Source organism: Corvus moneduloides, chromosome 1 (assembly GCF_009650955.1).
Source record: "Corvus moneduloides isolate bCorMon1 chromosome 1, bCorMon1.pri, whole genome shotgun sequence".
NCBI lineage: Eukaryota > Metazoa > Chordata > Aves > Passeriformes > Corvidae > Corvus > Corvus moneduloides.
In genome coordinates, this window is record NC_045476.1 from 64,039,523 (window position 1) to 64,058,533 (window position 19,011).

The following is a 19,011-nucleotide window of genomic DNA, read 5'->3' on the forward strand; positions in this document are numbered from 1 at the left end:
TTGCTTATTTTCTGGAGAAGCTCAAGACAATGAGAGCTGCTACAGGAAGTGAGCAGGCCTCGTCTGAAGACAAAAAGGCAACATGCAAAATAGTCCCTGTTAAGTATTCCTTCCCTCCCTGAAACAGTCTTAGATAGGAAAGGGAGCAGAACCACTACTCATGCTACAAAATTCTCTAAGTGAGGTTTACGAGCACACTAAATAAGGCAAGAACAACAGTCAGTTTTGTAGGATCTGGAAGATAAAAAAACCAAGATAAACGAGAAAATGGAGAGGCATAGGTTGGTGTAACTGATATTGAATCTAAATAGAAAAGATGGGTGCTAAGCAAGCATGCAAGAAAAACTCTGTAGATGATCAAGGATCAAATATGGTGTTATACTCAGCACATACATGCCAGGGGAGTTCAAAAATTAACACACTAAACACTGGAATTAATACTGGAGCATGCATATTAAACTTCTCAGGGATAATTAAAAGTTTGGAGCGCATTAGTAGGACTGTAATAACAACAAAGAGTCTCTCTTGCAAAGGGGGTGCGTTCTCACATCCTGGGCCTAAGGAGCCCTCCATGCAAATACCAGAGAAGCGCTGCCCGCGGGGAGCAGCTCGCCCAGCAGCGGCCCGGCGATTCCCCACACACCAGGGACACGCTTTACATTTAACTCCCCAAGGGACGCAAAGGCCCTTCCAGCTGCGCCAGCCCAAGGTCGGCTCGGGCCCAAACCCGGCACCGGGCGGGCTGCGGCGCCTCACAGCCCCAGCCGGGATGGCGGCACCTGCGAAGGAAGGCCTGAACGGCGGCAGCTCCCCCGCGCTGCCCACAGCCCCCCGCCGCTTACGGGGACGCGCTCCTTTGTCGGCGGCCTCAGCAGCGCTCGGCTTCATTTTCCCGCGGAGTCACATCGTGCTCTGCTCCGCCGGCACTCCGGATCAGCACGGCCGCTCCACGACCGCCTTCCCGCCTCCGCCGCAGCGGCTCCTGCGCCCTCACCAACGGCCCGCGCGGGCCGGGCCCCTCCCGCCGAGGGGCGGGCGCAAGGGAAGGGAAAGGAAGGAGGGGAAGGAGGCCCTGGGGAAGGAGCTTGGGGGCTTTGGCTCGGGAGGCGGGGTTGGAGCGCCCTTCCCTCCTCGCCGCACCACAGACTGTGTTTCAGGCGTGGGGACCTCTGCTTCCGGCGGGCGCAGCCGGGTGCTGCTGATAAATGGGTGTGTACGCAATTCTGGGCAGCGGTCCGCTTCTAAGCTAAATGAAAAACAGACAATATCCCCACCCATCGTTGCAGTTGTTAGCACCTGAGAGGCCAGAGTTGGTTTGTGCAACTTAATCTTTTCTATCTAAATTGAAACGTAGTGAAAATAACAAAACATTCTTGTGGAGCCCATGAAGAGCTTAGATCAATGTCACTAACAAAGTTAGGGCTGCACTTATGCACAGTGGTGCATTTTGAGAGACACCTCTATTTGGTGTTTCTATTTTCTGAAATATTTTTATTCTCTTCGTCTGTCCTGGCTGGCTGCAGTTACTCTGAGTGCATTCCTAAATTGCTGTGACCATGCCTATGCAGCTGTACAGCAGGATTTGTTCAAGCAATTAACATTTGATAGTAGCATTATTACTAGTTGGTCCCTGTCTGTTACACGAGGAACATGTAACATGTACACAGTCATTACTAGCAGGCTGTTGGATCAGCCAGGAGACCTTTCTGGGTTCTTTCAGGAGAGGTGGGAGCAAGAGCAGGGCTGCATGAATTATTCTGCAGTGCTTCAGTTTATGGGCTGCAGGCTGGGAATTTATCTTTGTAAGGATTATTTGCATGTTTGTTAACACTTTATTGCAGTTAAAGGTAATACGTGTTAAATATTTAATGTGGTTTGCAAGAACATACAAATTTTGTAATTAATGTAAGAAGGATTTTGAAGACTTATTGTCTTTAGAAAACTTACTTGCCAAATATGGCTCAGGTACTTTCAAATAATCTCAAAAAATACTGAGATGCTTGTATATAAGTAAGAAAGTAATATTGCTGCTTCTACATAACTTAGTAATGAAAATTTAAAATATTTTTCCCTTGACTTTTTTAGGCAAGTTTTGAGCATAGTTTTACAATATGTTTTTTTGTTCCTTAACAGGTTTTTGTTCTCCAGGGATAAAGCCATGGCTGAAATGAGCGATATCAGCGTACAAAAACTAACCATTGTTCAGCAGGCAATAGCCTCTTGTTGTGGAGCTATAATTACATCATTTTTCGGTAAGGCAAACTGTGAAGCTGGCCACAGAGAGAATCTTTACAAAGTGATTACTGTTCAGTTTGACAGCATGATGTCTGCTTATGTATATTTCCACTAATGTGTTCAACAAAGATATTTTTTGATAGTTTTCTCAGTTTGTCTTTTAAAAAGCACGGTTAATTGAAATCTTTTCTGTCTCTGATAATCTCTAACCATTTCTGAAAATAAGAATAATATTGACTAACTTTTAATTTCTGTTTCTTTTTTTCCATTTGGTGTAGTTACTCATTCTTTCTGTTGAGAAGTTTCTTCTTTCTGTTGAGAAGAAACAAAATTATTAATAAAAATTGATTTCCATATTTCCTGCTGCTTAGAAAATATTTTAGATAAAAGTCTGTTTTTCAGTACAACATGCAACTCCTGCAAGGCTGGTCCCTGTGAGGCATCCCCTTCATGTTACCACTTTAGTAATAATAATTTATTCTGCTCTGATGTCTTACCCTGTCAAAGACTTATTGCTGGGTTTGGTTTTTTTCTTTCTTTCCCTAAAAACTGCTTTTAAGGATACATTTTTGTTACTCTATTAAATTTCTGGATGGTAGATGGAATTAATCTTGTGCTTCACGTTTAGTCACATCACTCAGGACCTCCTTCCCCATGTGTACCTAAGGAGGCATTGGTTGGTTACATTCAGCACTTCATGTCTCATGGAATTCTCCAAGCTCATTAGCTCATACTTTGTGCTTCTGTTACTTCTTGTTTTAAGATAGTCTTTGGTTGTGACTTTGGTTTTAATGTGGATTAAGCTGCAGGGAAATGTGCAATTTTCTAAGCACAATTTCCCCCCACAAAATCTCCAAATGTTTACAAAATACGATCTTACCAGAAACCTGTCAAATTCACAGTCTTTTTTTTTCTGCTGCATTATGTGCCCTGTACATCAGACCTGTGGGATTCCCGAGATGGATTTCAATTATGTGTACATACTCACAATTCTAGTACAGGTGGTGGTGGTCAAGAGAGGCATAGGAGACTGGCTCCTGGCTGAAGTGCCAGCCTGCAATGAGCTAGAATATGTGTGAGTGGCTGAAATGCTACTAGATGCTTAATTTTAAGCAATTTAGTCGAACTTCAGGAGTCACATTTAGATCCCTACATTTAGATACTGAAGTGTGAGCCAAATATTCAACCACCTGTTAGTCAAGTGAGAGGCAGCACTAGAGAGCTAAGGTGTGACTGTATTGCCTGTGCATAGGAGTGTCTTCAGCAAGACATGGACCAGAGTGACTTTAGACTCTAGCTGACACTTGGTAAGTAAGGTTGTAGGTCTTGTGTCATTTCTGTCAACTCCGTAGGTATTTTGGATACCTGAGAGACTCAGATGGCATCAGCTGCTTGTATGCAGGCAACTGAATTGAGCCCTCAGCCAATATAATCAGAGGAAGGTGGTCCAGCTGCTCAGCCACTGCAGTGTTCAGCATGTCTCGGCCTGTGATAGTTGTAAGGGCTGGAGTGGAAGTACTGAAATGTTCACTAAACCTTCATTTACTTTTCAAGAACCCCAACGTTTTAGATATTGGCTACATGCAGCAAAAATTTAACATTTTTCTTCTGAATGTTGTATTATGATCAGTTTATTGAAAAAGAACAAACACATGAAGAGTGCTGTCCTATTTTATATCCTGGAGGCCAAAATTTGATTTCATATGCCTTGTGGTATGCAACTTATAAAAGGTTAGCAGCAGAACGTAATATAACAAGTTTTAGCAATTTCAGGCAACATGACACAGTGGTTTTTGGATGAGCTTTGTGTATCTCTAATATTTGATGCCTGTGCAACTGTTAGTAAATTAGAAAAGATAGATTTGATGTCTTGCAAACCATACAGGGTGTGTAGTTCTCCTTTGTCTCTGATAACATTGTCTCTGTCTGCTAACATCCCTTTACTCTCTGCCTGATAACATTGTAAAAACTGTTAGTTTTTTCTTTTCCCCTCTGGAAACAAAAAAAGATTGTGGAAGTTCATGATAAGGCATCTGTAAGCATCAACATTTTCAGCACATCTAGGGTGTTTCTAAATGACTTCTGTTTCATTTTAGTAACTCCTCTTGATGTTATCAAAACTCGACTGCAAGCCCAAAGCAATCCCTTCGATAAAGGTAAACAAAGAAATATGTAGTGTAATGGGGGACACAGTTTGCTTTTTGCTCTTGTATTTAGCTGATAGTTCTCATAATGTTGTGCAGAATGTTTGAGTTTGTTTCTCCAGTGTAAGTGTGGGGGGGAGGGGGGAAAGCAACACACCAGTATATAGTAAACAGACACAGTAGAAAAAAATCCCATACATCCATACCATTTAAAACAGGTGCTTTTTTTCTGTCTTAATATTTTCATTATGGCAGAAGGTACAGCTAATACTGAGTTGAGTTAAACAATAAAAAGCTGTTACTAAATTAATAAATATTTCATCAGAGTGTTTATGTGGTCATGATGCTATATCAAAGTTCATCTCCTCCAGAATCCAGGGATTTTTGAAATGGAGAAGTCTTACCAAGTCACTTGCCTTATGGGTTCTAAATAGATGAAGATATTGTGCTCTCAAAATGTGCTAATGGTTCTTACTATTTACTTGTACTTAGTAAATGAGATTTAAAAGGAAAGAAGATGACTGGTTTTGCATGTTGAATGTGGAGGTGAGTATTTGCAGTCACACTTGCAAATTAAATTAGGAAAAATACTTGTGTCTTCTGTCCTTATTTTATTAAGTTCTAAAGCCTTCAGAAATCTGCAAATGTGAAGCTCAAAATATGTTTTTGTAATGGCAATAATATTTTATCAAACAGGTTGAAAGTACATGATGTAGAAGAAATTAAAAACAAGTAGAGGGGATGATCTAGTATAAATACAGTCCAGTCTACGATATAATACCTCCACTTGAAGTGGATGCTGAGGTCACGTAATAAAAATTCAAAAGTCTGAAAGATGTTCACAGTTACATACAATAGTGATGTTCAGGTCTTGTGTTAGTTTTACCTTTCAGCAGATGGTAGTATAACCTAAACATATCTCTTGGAGCCTTGTGAAGGCAGTTCCATTTAGTCTAGCAGTCTGAATGGTACATTTTACCTTCTTTCTTTTGATCTAATTTGTCATTACTGACTTACCAAGATTATTTTGCCCCTCTGTGTTGCCATTATATCCAATTTGAAATTGCTGCATAAAAAACAATCTTATAAGCATTAACTATATTCTTATATACCATTTTATTAGGAAAGTGTTTTGTATACTCCAATGGCCTTATGGATCGTATATGTGTTTGTGAAAATGGGGAAAGCAAAGCCTGGTATAAAAAACCTGGGTATTTCAAAGGGACATGGGTAAGAACATTTTACATGTATATAAAACAGTACATTTTTAAGTAGCACACTGTGAAGTTTTCAGGTTTTTTCGGGTTCTACTGGAATCTGTTATCATTTGAGAGGGTCTTCATGTGGTTACACTGCTGATTGATGATATTTCATGCCTAGAAACTTTGCTATGTATTGAAAAACATTTTAGTGGATTATTTTGGGGAAGTTTCTACAAGTTGCTGCAATGCCATATTAGTTCTGAAAATAGTTATTCGTAGGGCTGTCAGTCACTGATAAACACTTACTACTTTGGTTTTTTAAAGATGGAAGGAAATTCTTAATTTTAGTCACATAAATTATTCTGTTCAGCTCAGTGGAACTATTTGTGTGATTAAGTGTGATAGCTTGTGTAAGCAGTTACAAAATTGGGATCTTACAATGATAAGCCATTTTAGAAACATACTTTTAAAGACATTAATTTTATGTTCTGCCAGCTAAAATATATTACTAACTACAAAAGTTTGTACCTAATTATTGCTCTTTGCCTGGTTATATTTTTAGGATGCATTTGTGAAAATTATTTGAATAGAGGGAATTAAGTCACTGTGGAGTGGGCTTCCCCCAACACTGTAAGTTGGATGGGTTTTTTTGGTAACATGCTGTAAGTTACTGTTTAAAAAGTTACTTAATTATTTTTGACAAATTATTATGCTTATTCTTAAGTTACTTTTAAAATTTGGTCAATTCTGAATTTACAGAGTAATCAGTTTGATCAGAAATGTCTAGGGACAGTACAATTTTTGCCAGATTTTATGATCTATTCTCAGTAGTTTAGCAGGATCAATAGACTTCTCATTCTTTTTTTTTTTTTCCCTACTATAACCATTCCTTTGATAGCGTCATTGAATCACAGGATCAGACCTGATCCCTGGAGAATGCCAGACTTTGACACATACTTGCTGTTGTGTCTTGTTACTAATGACTTGCTGTCAGCAGCACAGCTGTTTCCAGACACTTTGGTGTTGCACCTCATTACCCTCACTTACTTTTTGTAATCATCTTCTTTATTTCAAAGAACTTTGGGGGTTTATTCTATCTGGAAAAACAGATAATTCATTTTCTCTCTACAAGAGCAGTTGACATATTTAAACATTGCAGTCAGATCTCCTCCTGGTCTTCTCTTTAGGCTTAACAGCCTCAAACTGTTGTATCTTTTTATTCATATTAACCTGGTACAGATAGAAATTAAGACCTCTGTAATTATGTTCTCCTCCCTAAACCAAGAAAGTTGTCAAATCTAAGATGTATATTAAACTTGTAAGGCACAAAGTGGGAAGTGCCCAGTGGGAAGCACTGGGTACGCTTTTGATTTGCACACAGTGCTCAGTGTAGAGGCACAAAAAAAGCGAAGCATGGTGGAGCTCAGCTTTGTTATTTACCCTCCAGTATGCAGCAATTTCAAAATATAAACCCTCAGGACCTGACTGAACTGTTTCAGTTAATACAGTTTTTACAAACCATGTGTACTGTTCTCCAGCAGATAACTAACTTCTTTCCTGGAGAGTGTCACACAGTTTTTAATAGAATATCTAAACTAGGGCATGTTGGTTTTCCAAGCATGACAGTCCTCAGTGTATCTTGGTAATGGTGGTACATGCTATATTGGTGCAGACATAACACAGAAGTGTAATTGCCATTTTATAGTAAGATGAGGTGCTTTAACCCCTACACTGAATGATTATTAAATCTATCTGTTGTTACTATAGTCTGTACTATGCTGGTATGGAAAAAGCTTCTGTTTATGCATACCACATTGTCTCTCAAGTAGTGAGTATCATGGCTGTTGATTAAGATCAAGAGCATAATACCCAATTGTAACATAAATAAAAGTTAAGGTTAGTAGTACTTCTGTAATATTTTGTTTGGGTTCTTCATATTCAGATCTTTCACTTCCCATTCTATATCAAAATAGCTCTGGAACTGGTATGAAATAAATTTTAACTGAGATAATCTACCATCATTTTACTTACAGTTTTCCCTAATGAAATGAAAACCTGGGAAATGTGTGGGTTTGAAACTCTGAACTAGAAGCACTGAATTAAAGCCATGGGATTCGTGCTTTTTTTTTATTATTATTAATCCATTGCACACAGCTGGATATTTAACTTTTTTTTTAATATAAGTAAAATATCCATACAAGACAGTTGACTTTATTCTCCTGCTTTCCTTGTATTAATTTAAATTTCCTCTCTTATATTTTAGAATAATGGCAGTTCCTACCACAGCAATCTACTTTACCTGCTATGACCAGCTGTGTGAAGCTTTGAAAAATAGACCAGGAAAGCATGATGAGCACATTCCAGTTATTGCAGGTTCCTTAAGCAGATGTAAGTTGTCCTCTGTTTAAAGAGAAAACAGGAATATAATACTTGTATGCTGTTTTCTTGGGTTTGTTTTGTTGACTTTTATTTAAAGTAAATATGCTGTGGCTTTAAATGAGGGATAGGAAGGAATGCTGTAATTACCCGATATTTCTTGGGCAACAAAACCCTCTAACCTGGTAACGAGACTTGGTTTTGCTGTAACACTTTCACTACATATGTAATTTGTTCAAAATTTTGTATTTCTAGACGTCTACCAAGGAAAGGTTAATTTAAGTCTGTTCTGCCGTGAATCTAATAATAAATGTTATTTTCTATAATGGAAGGTACATAGGTAATTTATAAGGAAGGTGAAAATTGGACTTGTACAGGTTTTACTGCTGTATGATGTGGATGGAATTCGTATTTTTTCTTGCTTTTGTTTATCCTTTTCCTCGTCTATTTTTGTAGAATTAACTCAGATAATATATTTTAGGGCTTTCTTAGAAGGGTCTCATGATGCAGCTCCATGTTCTACCTGTGACAGCCATGGGGGCACTGGAAGACTAGTGGAAAAAGAATTGTTATTTTGTGGTGGTTTAGCACATTTTTCTTATTAGGCTGTTCCAGATTTTAAATTCACATGTAAAACCTTTTCCCAGCAACGGAAGAAGAATTCTTAGATCTAGTAAAATTTTTAATGTCCGTTAGATGTGTGGTGGTAGCTTGTTACTGAATGATGATTCACTGACTTGTGCAAGCTGCAGGAGATACTTTATCAGATACAGATTGCCTACTAATCATTCTTGACAGTTTAAAATAGGAATGGCAAAGATGCTTAGAAATCAATAAAAGCTTAAATCTGTAACCACAATTCTTGTCCTTAACAAAAAAAAAAGCCTTAAACATCAAGATCGCTTTCTTTAATTACAGTTTAAAATGGCAACTAATGAAAATTAATGAGTATAAGTACTTGAAATTTTCAGCCTATTTATGTGTTAAATCTGAAAATGAGGATTCTCAACATGTTGCATTGATTACAATGTGCTAGCAATGAAAAAAACCCCTAAACAATAAAGTGTAGGTACTGTGAATAGGTATGGTTTTTTTATCTGGAAAGGAAATTTCTTTTGGGAATTAGTTCAAGGAAAATGGAAGAGTTGAAAAGAACCAGATGTATAAAGTAAGGTGAGACATGACTTGAATGTTCAAGAAATTGTACTATTAAATACTGATTTTTTTTTTTTTTTTTTTTTTTTAAAGCCATGCTTCTCTCCTTTGCAGTCAGTTCTGCTACTGTGGTGAGTCCCCTGGAGCTGATCAGAACTCGAATGCAGTATCACAAGCTGTCCTACAAGCAGCTGTACCTGTGTGTCAGCACCAAAGTGGCTGCAGATGGATGGTTGTCTCTGTGGGGGGGCTGGACTTCTACTGTTCTGAGAGATGTACCTTTCTCAGGTAGGGTTTATTTTCTGTGCAGGTTTTTGCTTATGTTTTTATATTCTTTTTCTGTGCTTTTAGGTAATTTTAATGGTTAGCTTTAGGAATGACTGAGATTTACTTTTTCTCTTTTGAGTGTTTTTATTTATAAATTCTCTGAGGATGTGATTTTTTTCACCCCATTTTGTTTGTGAATACCAGATAGGGTTCATGGTTACATTCCCTTTCTCTGTAGTTAGACTCTTTCTTCTCATCTTTAGCTTACACAGTGACTTTGTTTTTGAAGACTTTCAGTCTTTCAGTTGGAAATTTTCTCTGTGATAGGAATAGTGGCTATTTTCTGATAAACATGCTGTTACATAATTTTGAAAATGTACGAGAGTGACACAGTAGGGTCTTCAAGATTTTTTTTTAAATCAAGATGGAATAGTTTGTATAACTGCTCCAAAAGGCTCTTTAGCAAAGCTGTAAAGCTGAAAACCTAGAAGAAGACAAGTCTGATTCAAAGCATAGCTAGTCCTAGGGCGATCCCTTAAGATCACTGGGACAGATGTTACAGCGGAGAGTGCTAAAGGACCTGAAAGCCCCTGTCCCTTTAAGGCCTGTTTCTGTCAGAGCATTTTTGGATCATCAGCCATCAATTGTCATTGAAGCAGTTTCTGTCACTGGGGTAGTACCAGGAATAACATCTTTGAACACTTTATGTTGGCCCAGAAAAATTCTTCAAACGTATTCTTGGAAAAATTCTTATCCAAACCTGTTTCTGGAGTCAGAGAACCCTTGAAGTATTTGACCTGCTCTCTCTGTACATTTCAATAGTAGGTTTTCCTCAAATCCTGAGAATGCCTTCTGAGATACTGCCTACTTTTACTTTTGCAAAATGTTGGAGGCTAGGCATGTGTGCTGTGTCTTCATGGCAAGAAAATGCTGTGAAATTTTTCTGCTGGCACAAACTCCAGAAGTCAGTGCTGAATGAGGCTATGGATATGGAGCTGTCATTTGCAGTATTTAGTCAATCAACTGCCTTGAGGCTACTCTGTAATTCAGCCCAGTAGTATATAGTTTGGAGTTTTAGTTAGAAAGCGGAAAATATTATATTGTGCAGTTTAGTTCAGCAGACGGTCACAGAAACAGATGTTATTCCTAAAAGTTGTTTGCTGGACTTGCCTTTGACAGTCCCCACAGAGGCATTCCCCTATGAATAATTCCAGAGAGCAAAATCATATTTTTTGGTTCTCTCAGAATGAAATTTAATACTGTGCCTCAGAAAAGTATGAGGCAGTCCTGAGCAACATTTAATTTTGTATGAAGTGTGTTTTTATAGAATTAGTGAGATCCATGAAACGTGAAATGTGCCTGAAAACATAGAGAGTAATTAAAAGCCTACATTTTGATTGATGTTAAATTGAACATGAGCTTTATAGTGCTTGGGTTAGATTGTATTAAGGTAGGGGTTACATGAGGGAATGACAAAATGACTAGGCTAATTTGTATCATATGAAGAAATTTGGGATATGGAGAACAAGGGGAACAGGGCAACCTGTCCATGGGTTATCACATAGAACACTTATGCTCTCAGCTCTTGTTTCTGTTTGCTTCTTTTGACACAGTAGAATTCTTACATCTGGACTTGATATAAGAATTTTTCTATTTGACATACAAATCTGTGGTAATGCAAGTTTATTTGTCATCATAGCATTGTATTGGTATAATTATGAACGTTTCAAGAAGATGATGTGCAAGGAAGTTGGTGCAAATGAACCTACATTTTTTATTTCTTTTACTTCAGGAGCAGCATCTGGCTCTGTAAGTAATAATTTCATTTCTAGTACTACTCTTTATTATTAGAACTAATAAACTATTTAAAAGAAGTATGATTTTAGATGATTCTTTCAGAAATATTGTGTATTTTGGGGTACTTGTACTTTAAACACCTGTGGTGTGGCATTCAACCTGACTAAATAAATCCAAATAAACTACAGTGTTCTGACATAAAAGACTTAAAAATATCATGTGCTTGGAATATCAAATCTAGTTTTAAATCATGTGTGCACTTTAATTTAAAAATTTAAAAATTTTAACCCTAAAATTTAATTGTTTGTGCACTAACATTAAAACTGATTTCCTGATAGATTGCAGCTGTCATAACTCAGCCATTTGATGTAATGAAAACACATAGGCAGACACAACTTTGGGAGAGTGAGACCTTAAAAAGTAAGTTGCTGGTAAGAATAAAAAAACCCTATAGTGTTTCAAAAAATAAAACTTAGTGTTTGGGTATGCCTTTTGGTAGGAATTTTAAATATTTGTCACTTCCAAAGTATATGTAAACATTTTATTACTCAGGCATTTTTTCTTCTCCAAATTGTATCAAGTGAAATTTTTTTATCTCCTAGGAGAGTAGCATATTTCATTAATGGCATGGAAGAGGGAAAAGGTGTAAGTTCAGTACAATTTAGCTTAATAAGGTGGTATAAAATGGAAAGAAAAGAAATCCAAAGCTATTACATTTAGGCAGACCAATTGCAAATTTGAGATGTCCCTGCTTATTGCAGGGAGGTTGGATTAGATGACCAGTAAAGGTCCCTTTGAACCCAAACTATTCTATGATTGAAATAAGTTATATTTAAATAGGCCAAAAATTAACTTCTTAGCAAACATTCAGGTAAACAGTGATCTAGTGGAAAAGTCTTCAAAAAAACATTTACTGTCACTTGCTCCTGCAGACTAGAAAGAGAAAGTATTGTGCTCAGGTTGTGTATTTTTTACCTTCTTTTCATGTGATTTTAAAAAAATATTTTTGAGGGCATATTAATGAATGTCCCAACATCCTCAAAAGATAAAAGAGGAAGTTTCTGTTTTGTTCTGGTCAGTAGAGCTGACTCTGTTTTATACAAGTTGAAGTCCTATATAATACCTTTTTTTTTCCATTGCTTGGAATGTGGACCAGTGAAGGACTTTCATTAACTTAAATAAATATTATATCATGGCTTTAAGAATACACACCATTAAAAAGGCTGAGTATCCAAACAGTTTCTGCTTAGAAAATAAGTGATCACTTTTTGGCATGAGGTTTCATTCTCTCAGGTAATTTTTTTTTTTCCTAGTGTAATTCTTGAAAAAATGTATTAATATTTGATTGCAGAACAAATATAAAAAGAGCTTTAAATATAAATAGTTACTGTGTTTCAATTCTTTTCCTGTGCTGATGAATGTAAGAATTCCTTACTAACACCACTTTGAAACACGTCTGCCATGTATTTATTAGGTTAATATTAACCAGATTAATATACATATTTAAAATTTTATTATGGTAATCTTTAATTTGTACCAGTTTAATTCTTTCCAAATCCAGTTACTGCTAGAGTTGAGCACTGACTACGCATCTACATTTTGACCCTCTGTGACTGCAAAAATATTTTATTTTAATCCCACCTTCCAAGTGCTGTGGGATATTCTTGATGAATGTATTCTATAAAACAGCTTTGACTTTTTTCAACTGTATCAGCAATCTAGGGAGGACTATTGTAGCTGTTCATATATCTCACTCTAGGTGTTACTACGGTCTTTTCCATGTCATGCTGTTTCAACTTGTGTATTTGCATACTGTATTATTTTAATATACTGTATAAATAAGATGGATAAAATAAACAAAAAAGGAGTTAAGCCTAACAATTACATCTGTGGCTGTCTCTGATTTCTAAAAATACTATTCTGTGGCATTGTATGGATTGCCTAATTCACTGTCATCTTGTACTGTATTGAGTTCCACAAAGGGACAGTACATCGACCTGGGCAGTTATGAGGAAAATTCTCGCTAGAAATGGGATTACTGGATTATATGCTGGTAAATTTTTTCCTATCTCTAAAAAAAATTCAGACTAGAGAGTTCTTAATTATAGATGTTAACATCCATAAATTATATAATATTTCCATTTCTGTGAACACTGTCAGTTATGCAATAGTTTGCATACATAAAGCAACAGACATGCAGACCTTGGGCTCTCCAGGAATCCTCTTGGTAGAGTACCATGGGATAAAGCTCTGGAGGGAAGAGGGGCTCGAACAAGCTGGTTAACATTCAAGAATCACCTCCTCCAGGCTCAGGAACAATGTATCCCAGCAAAGAGAAAGTCAGGTGAAAACTTAAGGAGGCCTGTCTGGAGGAAGAGCTCCTGGACAAACTCAAACACAATAAGGAAGCTGGCAGAGGGTGGAAGCAAGGACAGGTAACCTGTCACAGAGAAATGGTCCAAGCAGACAGGGATCAGGTTAGGGAATAAATAAATCTGGCCAGGGATGTCAAGGAAAAGCTTCTATAGGTATGTTGGTGATCAGAGGAAGACAAGGGAAAACACCGGACCTCTCCTGCATGACTCTGGCAGCCTGAGGAGGAAATGACAAGACATTGAGATTAAAATGATATTGAGATAAAAGCCTATAGAAGTTCATACTTATATGACCATCTGCAAGAGATATTCCAAACCCAGGATACTTACCAGTCTTCACCACACTGCACGGGTTCATTGGGGGCCCTCGTGTGGATGGCTGCAGTTGGTTAAGCCTTGCAAGACTTGTGTTTGCTGGAAGAGGTTAAACTGCTTTACCCACTGTACAGTGATGGTGTAGCTGGGTAACAGGATTTGCATATTTCAGAGCACTGATGCTAACAGAAGTCAAGACACCACAACAGATCAGTATTACTGATACTGAATTCAGTTAATAGATTAGAACACTTACACTGAGGTCTTGACAGATGGGTAGCAGAATTTAGAGATACTCTCTTGATCAGCCACTAGCTCAGTACTGTTGGCCACACGTAGCTGAGGTGACTGGAGTTGGTCTGCCTGGCTTCTTGCTGCTGTTCCAAAGCAACACAAGTTTTCCATAGGTCGTGTGTCACCTGCGCTGACTCTCTGCAGATGTCTTTGCATTTCAAGTGGAAGTAGAGGGCTGGCTGTGTGCAGACAAGGGGGATGCAGCCTTATTTCCCTTCCTCTAAACTGAATTACTTTCTAACCTCTGCTGACAGGATCACAGTTGACTGTAATGGGAGACATTTAACACTTAAATTCTATTATTTATACATGTGACCAGGAGTCTTCATTTGAGTAGATGGCACCTCTTCTGTGCTGGAGCACAGGAGCTCTGCAGGTCCAGGTGCTCCAGCTCCATGGAGTCGGAAGGGACAGAGAAACAGTGGACTTGGGGCAGGCAGACCACACAAGATGTCAGAGGTGAGGGCATAAGGTTATTACACTGGTAATACCACAACCAGTAAATTCAGTGTTTTGAGGTATGTGGGCAGTTCTAAACTGATACACTATGGTATCAATATATTGTGATCAACTAATTGTACTGCAGCACTTGGGTCTGAAAACAAATAATAGTGAATACTTCCCTTTCTCTTCTGGGCAGGTATTATTCCACGTCTGATTAAAGTTGCTCCTGCTTGTGCCATAATGATCAGCACATACGAATATGGAAAGTGTTTCTTTTCTCATTTGAATGAAAAAACGAATCAACATCCTTAATTCTCCTTCATCCAATTGTATGGAGTCAAAGCATATGATGGAAGTTGTGCCAAATTTAAATCTGTGAAGATGTTTTTTAGGATTCCCAGTGAATTTCTACCCTTATATTTGGTAACTAAATAAAGCTTCATTTTTAACTGTTTCACAAAGGATTAATTCACTCTTTTTATTAAGACTAAGAAAATACATATCACCCTTAAACTATCATTGAAGATTTTGTGACTTCTCTTGCAGCTAGAGAGAAAAAAGAAAGGAAGGAAGAACGAAAGAAAAAAGAAAGGAGGAGAAGAAAAAAAATTGAGGCTGGACATAGCAATGAAGAATAATGACTTCCCCTGTGTTAAATTTTCAGTCATGATTTAACATTTTTGTTGGTTTTTAAAATGATGTTTAAAAATGTTCTGGGTTTCCAGTTGTAAGATGTATTTATTTCTCAGTAAGGAGGTTGATACAGGGTAAATTCAATAAATATTAATTCTTGCTGCTTGGTATGTTTCATTCTGTACGTTTGTTGTTTGCAGCTCTGTATTTTGTATAAGTGCATATTATAAAAGCTTCTTGGGTTTATTTTAAATGAAAAATTCTGTAAAACTGGAAAAATACTTAAGCTCATTAGACACAGAGAGAGCATGGGGAATACACTGATAGGGACACCAGGGGCTTTTTGGTTAAGGTAATACTTGAAGAAATTAAAGCACACATGGACATTGGAGCCAAAGGCCCGTATGGGTGCTCTGCAGGAACACTCCCTCGCATGTTTCTGGGAGGTGGAAGCTGCCACTGTCACGGCGCTCCAGGGCAGGGCCAGGCCATGCACACTTCATGTGGGATCACCTGTCTTGGAAGGCCAAGTTTGCTGGCATAAAGAGAGGTGGTTCCATGGCAGTTTGACTCCGCCCTGTGTCCCTCTGAAGGGAAGAGCATGTTGAGGTTGCTGCCATAGGCACAGCCCCCCTCTGCCTCAGCGTGCTGCACTCCTGGTAGGAACAGCTGCCGCTCTGCACTTGCCTGTAGGCACTCAAATTACTAAATCAGAGCTGCCTCTGTATGATTTTTAAATCATTTTTTAACTACCCTCACTACCTCCCTCCTTTCATGCGTTTTCAATACAGTTGTTGAATTCTATCTTTTGTGTATTTTTATGAGGGGTGTGCTGATACAAAAGCAACTCAGTAGTCATACCATTAAGACACTGACATTTGGGTGTGCTTTACCCAAGAAATGGAGTTCAGTCCATGGTGTAAATTCCTCACACACTGAAAAATGCTCTTCTTGTAAAGACATTAGCTACCATGTTAGATACCATGGTGCTGGCAAGAGGTGCTGCCAGAGGCAGCGGAGATGCTTAACGCTGTTCTTCCACTGTGACTTTTGAATGTAAATTTACAAAATAAGGCCTAAAAGAAAATAGTAGCATCAGACATTGTATGACACTGAATGCTACAGAGCAAGAAAACCAGTCTCCCCATTGTGCAAGAAAAGTATTTTCTATAAACTCAGTAATATTGTAATTGACGGTCTTCTTTTATCCTGTGTGATTAAAACAGAGACAACAGCGTGTAACTGATGATGATACAAAATTTTTAATTTACATGCAACATTTATGGAACATCAAGGCAACAAAACATACAGTTTTGGCAGTTTAAAATTCTTTTTTTAAAAATTATTAATGTTTAGAACTGAGAAAGATGCACGACTGATTGCCCATGCACAAAATGACACCCAGAAACACGTGTCAGACTACATAAAAGACTTCAGCTAAAAGACACATGTAGCTCTAAGAAAAGAGCCATCAGTGAACATGACTGAAGATCATGATTACTGCCCCCTCCAAAACACTGATGTGGTGTGACAAGTGTTTAACAGTAAGCAAGACCGATTAAATCACTGTACATTGATGCAGAATGTTAACTTGTGGAATCTGGATTCCCTCATTTTATTTGTAGTAAAAATGCATCTCTAGTTTACAAATTTATATTTAATAATGTTACTCAAGAGACAGGTGCTTAATGCGATAACAAAAAAAGTTCCATGAAGTAATGGACATTCTGGCGGTGTACGAAAAGATTTAATGGTCAGAGTTTATTACAGAGAAATTAACTGGGTGGATATTGAGGGCTTGAAAGACCTGGTGGTTTTGTTAAACTGCTTTAAAATTCTGTATTAAAATAGCATCAGTGGTTGTGTACCCTGCCATGGATATAGTGACCTCCAGCAGCATGGACTAAAGAGTTGAGATTGATTTTTATCCTCCACCTAAATCCAACAGTACCTTGAGTTCCAGAAATGCATAGCCTCATACTTAAAAAGACTAAATATTTCTTGTAGTTTCAGTAAAGGTAAGAATGAATCCTCTTTCAAGCCCACCCTATGATGACCAGTTTAAAGTAGTTGTGCCAAGGTACCATCACAAGAGGTAAATCAACCAAACCAACAGAGTGTAATGACATACTGTAAACACCGAGGAGTAAGCAATAATTAAAAATCTGTCTTGTATTGCAGCTACTCATGTAAACAATTTATGAAACTTCTTTGGCACAAAAAAGCATTTTCCCTAGCACTTATAAATACAACGTACTTACATGCATTTTACTTTTGTTTAAAAAGTTACTAATCATACTGATAAGCATTACCTTGATTAGGAAAATTCATAGATAAAGGATCCATTGTATCTTACAAAGAATTAAGAATATAGTTTGCAATTCAAAAATTATTTTGCAAACTTTGAAACTGTAGGGTAATCTGGAAAGTTAGTTACATTTAAAAAATTACTCCCTTTTTTTTTTCCTCCTATCAGTAATTTAAATCAGTGGCAAGTAATTTGAGAAAACTGACTTAGAGTTCTGCTGTATTACCTAAGCAAAAAGAATACCTATTGCACTCCTACAGGGATGAGAAAAGTCTTTAACACACAACTACAGTCATTACATTGTTTCCCCTTTTTCACCCTCCTTCGGATCTTGCCAATAAACACAGAATCTAAACTTTACAAGATGCTTACCCCCATCATCCAGAGCCCCCATCTTTTCAGCAGGAAATTTCTTGTATGATGTTAAGATTATCTGTAGCCCAGGCCACTTAAAAGCATTTAGTGAGTTTGCTCACCATTAACGAATCACTATTTATGCTTGATTTATATGATCAAGTTACATTTGTTATTCACATGCAGCTTCAAGAGTTTGTGTTTCAGTGTGATTCTTCAGTGTGACTGGGACATCTCCTAAGTGCCATGATCTTAACAGGAATGCAAAACCTAAGACTGAGTCAATTTGAGAAACACTGTTGATAGGTTAAATATGCTATTTGAGGTCCTACGCAACGTACACAGATGAAAAGCTGGATTTTTAGGTATTTATTTGCCTACAAAGACTGGTGTTAAGGATTCCCTGTCTGTTCTCCAGGAGCTGATAAATATTTAAAGCACTGCAGAGTACAGTGGCTAGAGCAGGTCCAGGCTAGTGCAAGGAGAAACAAAGCTGATGGCATTTAAGTATAGGACTGATTTCCAACTGTTTCATTTTAAAAATCAGTAATAAACATCAGATTATACATTCTGTACCTGACCAAGAGATTTAAATAATTCCAGACCAAAATAGAAAATCTGAAAAGTCCTCTGGGGGAAAGAAGAAGCAAATGAAAAATGACCAAATTAGTGAATTATAAAGGTAATCATGAAAAGAATAAATAAAGCAGCTTATTATTTAACTCAGAACTAGCAGTCTTCACTGCAAGTTTTTTTATAGAACATAAATCAAATGCATACAACACAAAGCTCTTCCTTGTGTGTATCTCAAGATGGTGTTAAGCCTGGACTTGTCATTTCTGTCGTGGGACTTGCAAGGTATTCACTTGATTTCAGACTTGTGAGAGACTTATAGCTTGCTACTGATGTAAGAGAGCCACAAAGACCAAGCAATGATGGAGTGTCTTCCTTTCCTGTTAAGAAAAATAAGAATTAAGCTAATAATTTTTGCAGCACAAGATTAGTTGACCACAAAAAAATGAGAGAACAGAAAAAGCTGTTTAATCTACACTACTACGAATTCCATACTATGCTTCAGCACAGGCATGTTTCATAAATATGATTGGGAAGAC

The 19,011-nt window shown here is 37.6% G+C and overlaps 3 protein-coding genes across 8 annotated transcripts in view; 1 reads left to right on the forward strand and 2 right to left on the reverse strand.

The window, feature by feature from the left end:
• The window catches only part of DBF4 (DBF4 zinc finger), a 14,865-nt gene extending 13,934 nt beyond the window's left edge, over nt 1-931 (reverse strand). For all 5 annotated transcript variants that reach the window (XM_032113045.1, XM_032113062.1, XM_032113037.1 and 2 more), the window contains exon 1: nt 843-931. In XM_032113045.1, coding sequence (XP_031968936.1) covers nt 843-888 — 46 coding nt within the window. In that variant the 5' untranslated portion in view covers nt 889-931. The remainder of the gene's footprint in view (nt 1-842) is intronic.
• Nucleotides 540-15,414, forward strand: SLC25A40 (solute carrier family 25 member 40). The gene is given in 11 exon segments (XM_032113069.1): nt 540-1,209; nt 2,134-2,252; nt 4,332-4,391; nt 5,503-5,609; nt 6,144-6,211; nt 7,845-7,969; nt 9,227-9,400; nt 11,079-11,188; nt 11,515-11,596; nt 13,149-13,229; nt 14,801-15,414. Coding segments are annotated over 11 exon segments (1,680 nt in total). The 5' UTR covers nt 540-571; the 3' UTR covers nt 14,917-15,414.
• A 1,062-nt stretch (nt 15,415-16,476) lies between these two features.
• RUNDC3B (RUN domain containing 3B) overlaps nt 16,477-19,011 on the reverse strand; it is a 50,476-nt gene continuing 47,941 nt past the window's right edge. For both annotated transcript variants that reach the window (XM_032113080.1, XM_032113089.1), the window contains one exon: nt 16,477-18,852. In XM_032113080.1, coding sequence (XP_031968971.1) covers nt 18,707-18,852 — 146 coding nt within the window. In that variant the 3' untranslated portion in view covers nt 16,477-18,706. The remainder of the gene's footprint in view (nt 18,853-19,011) is intronic.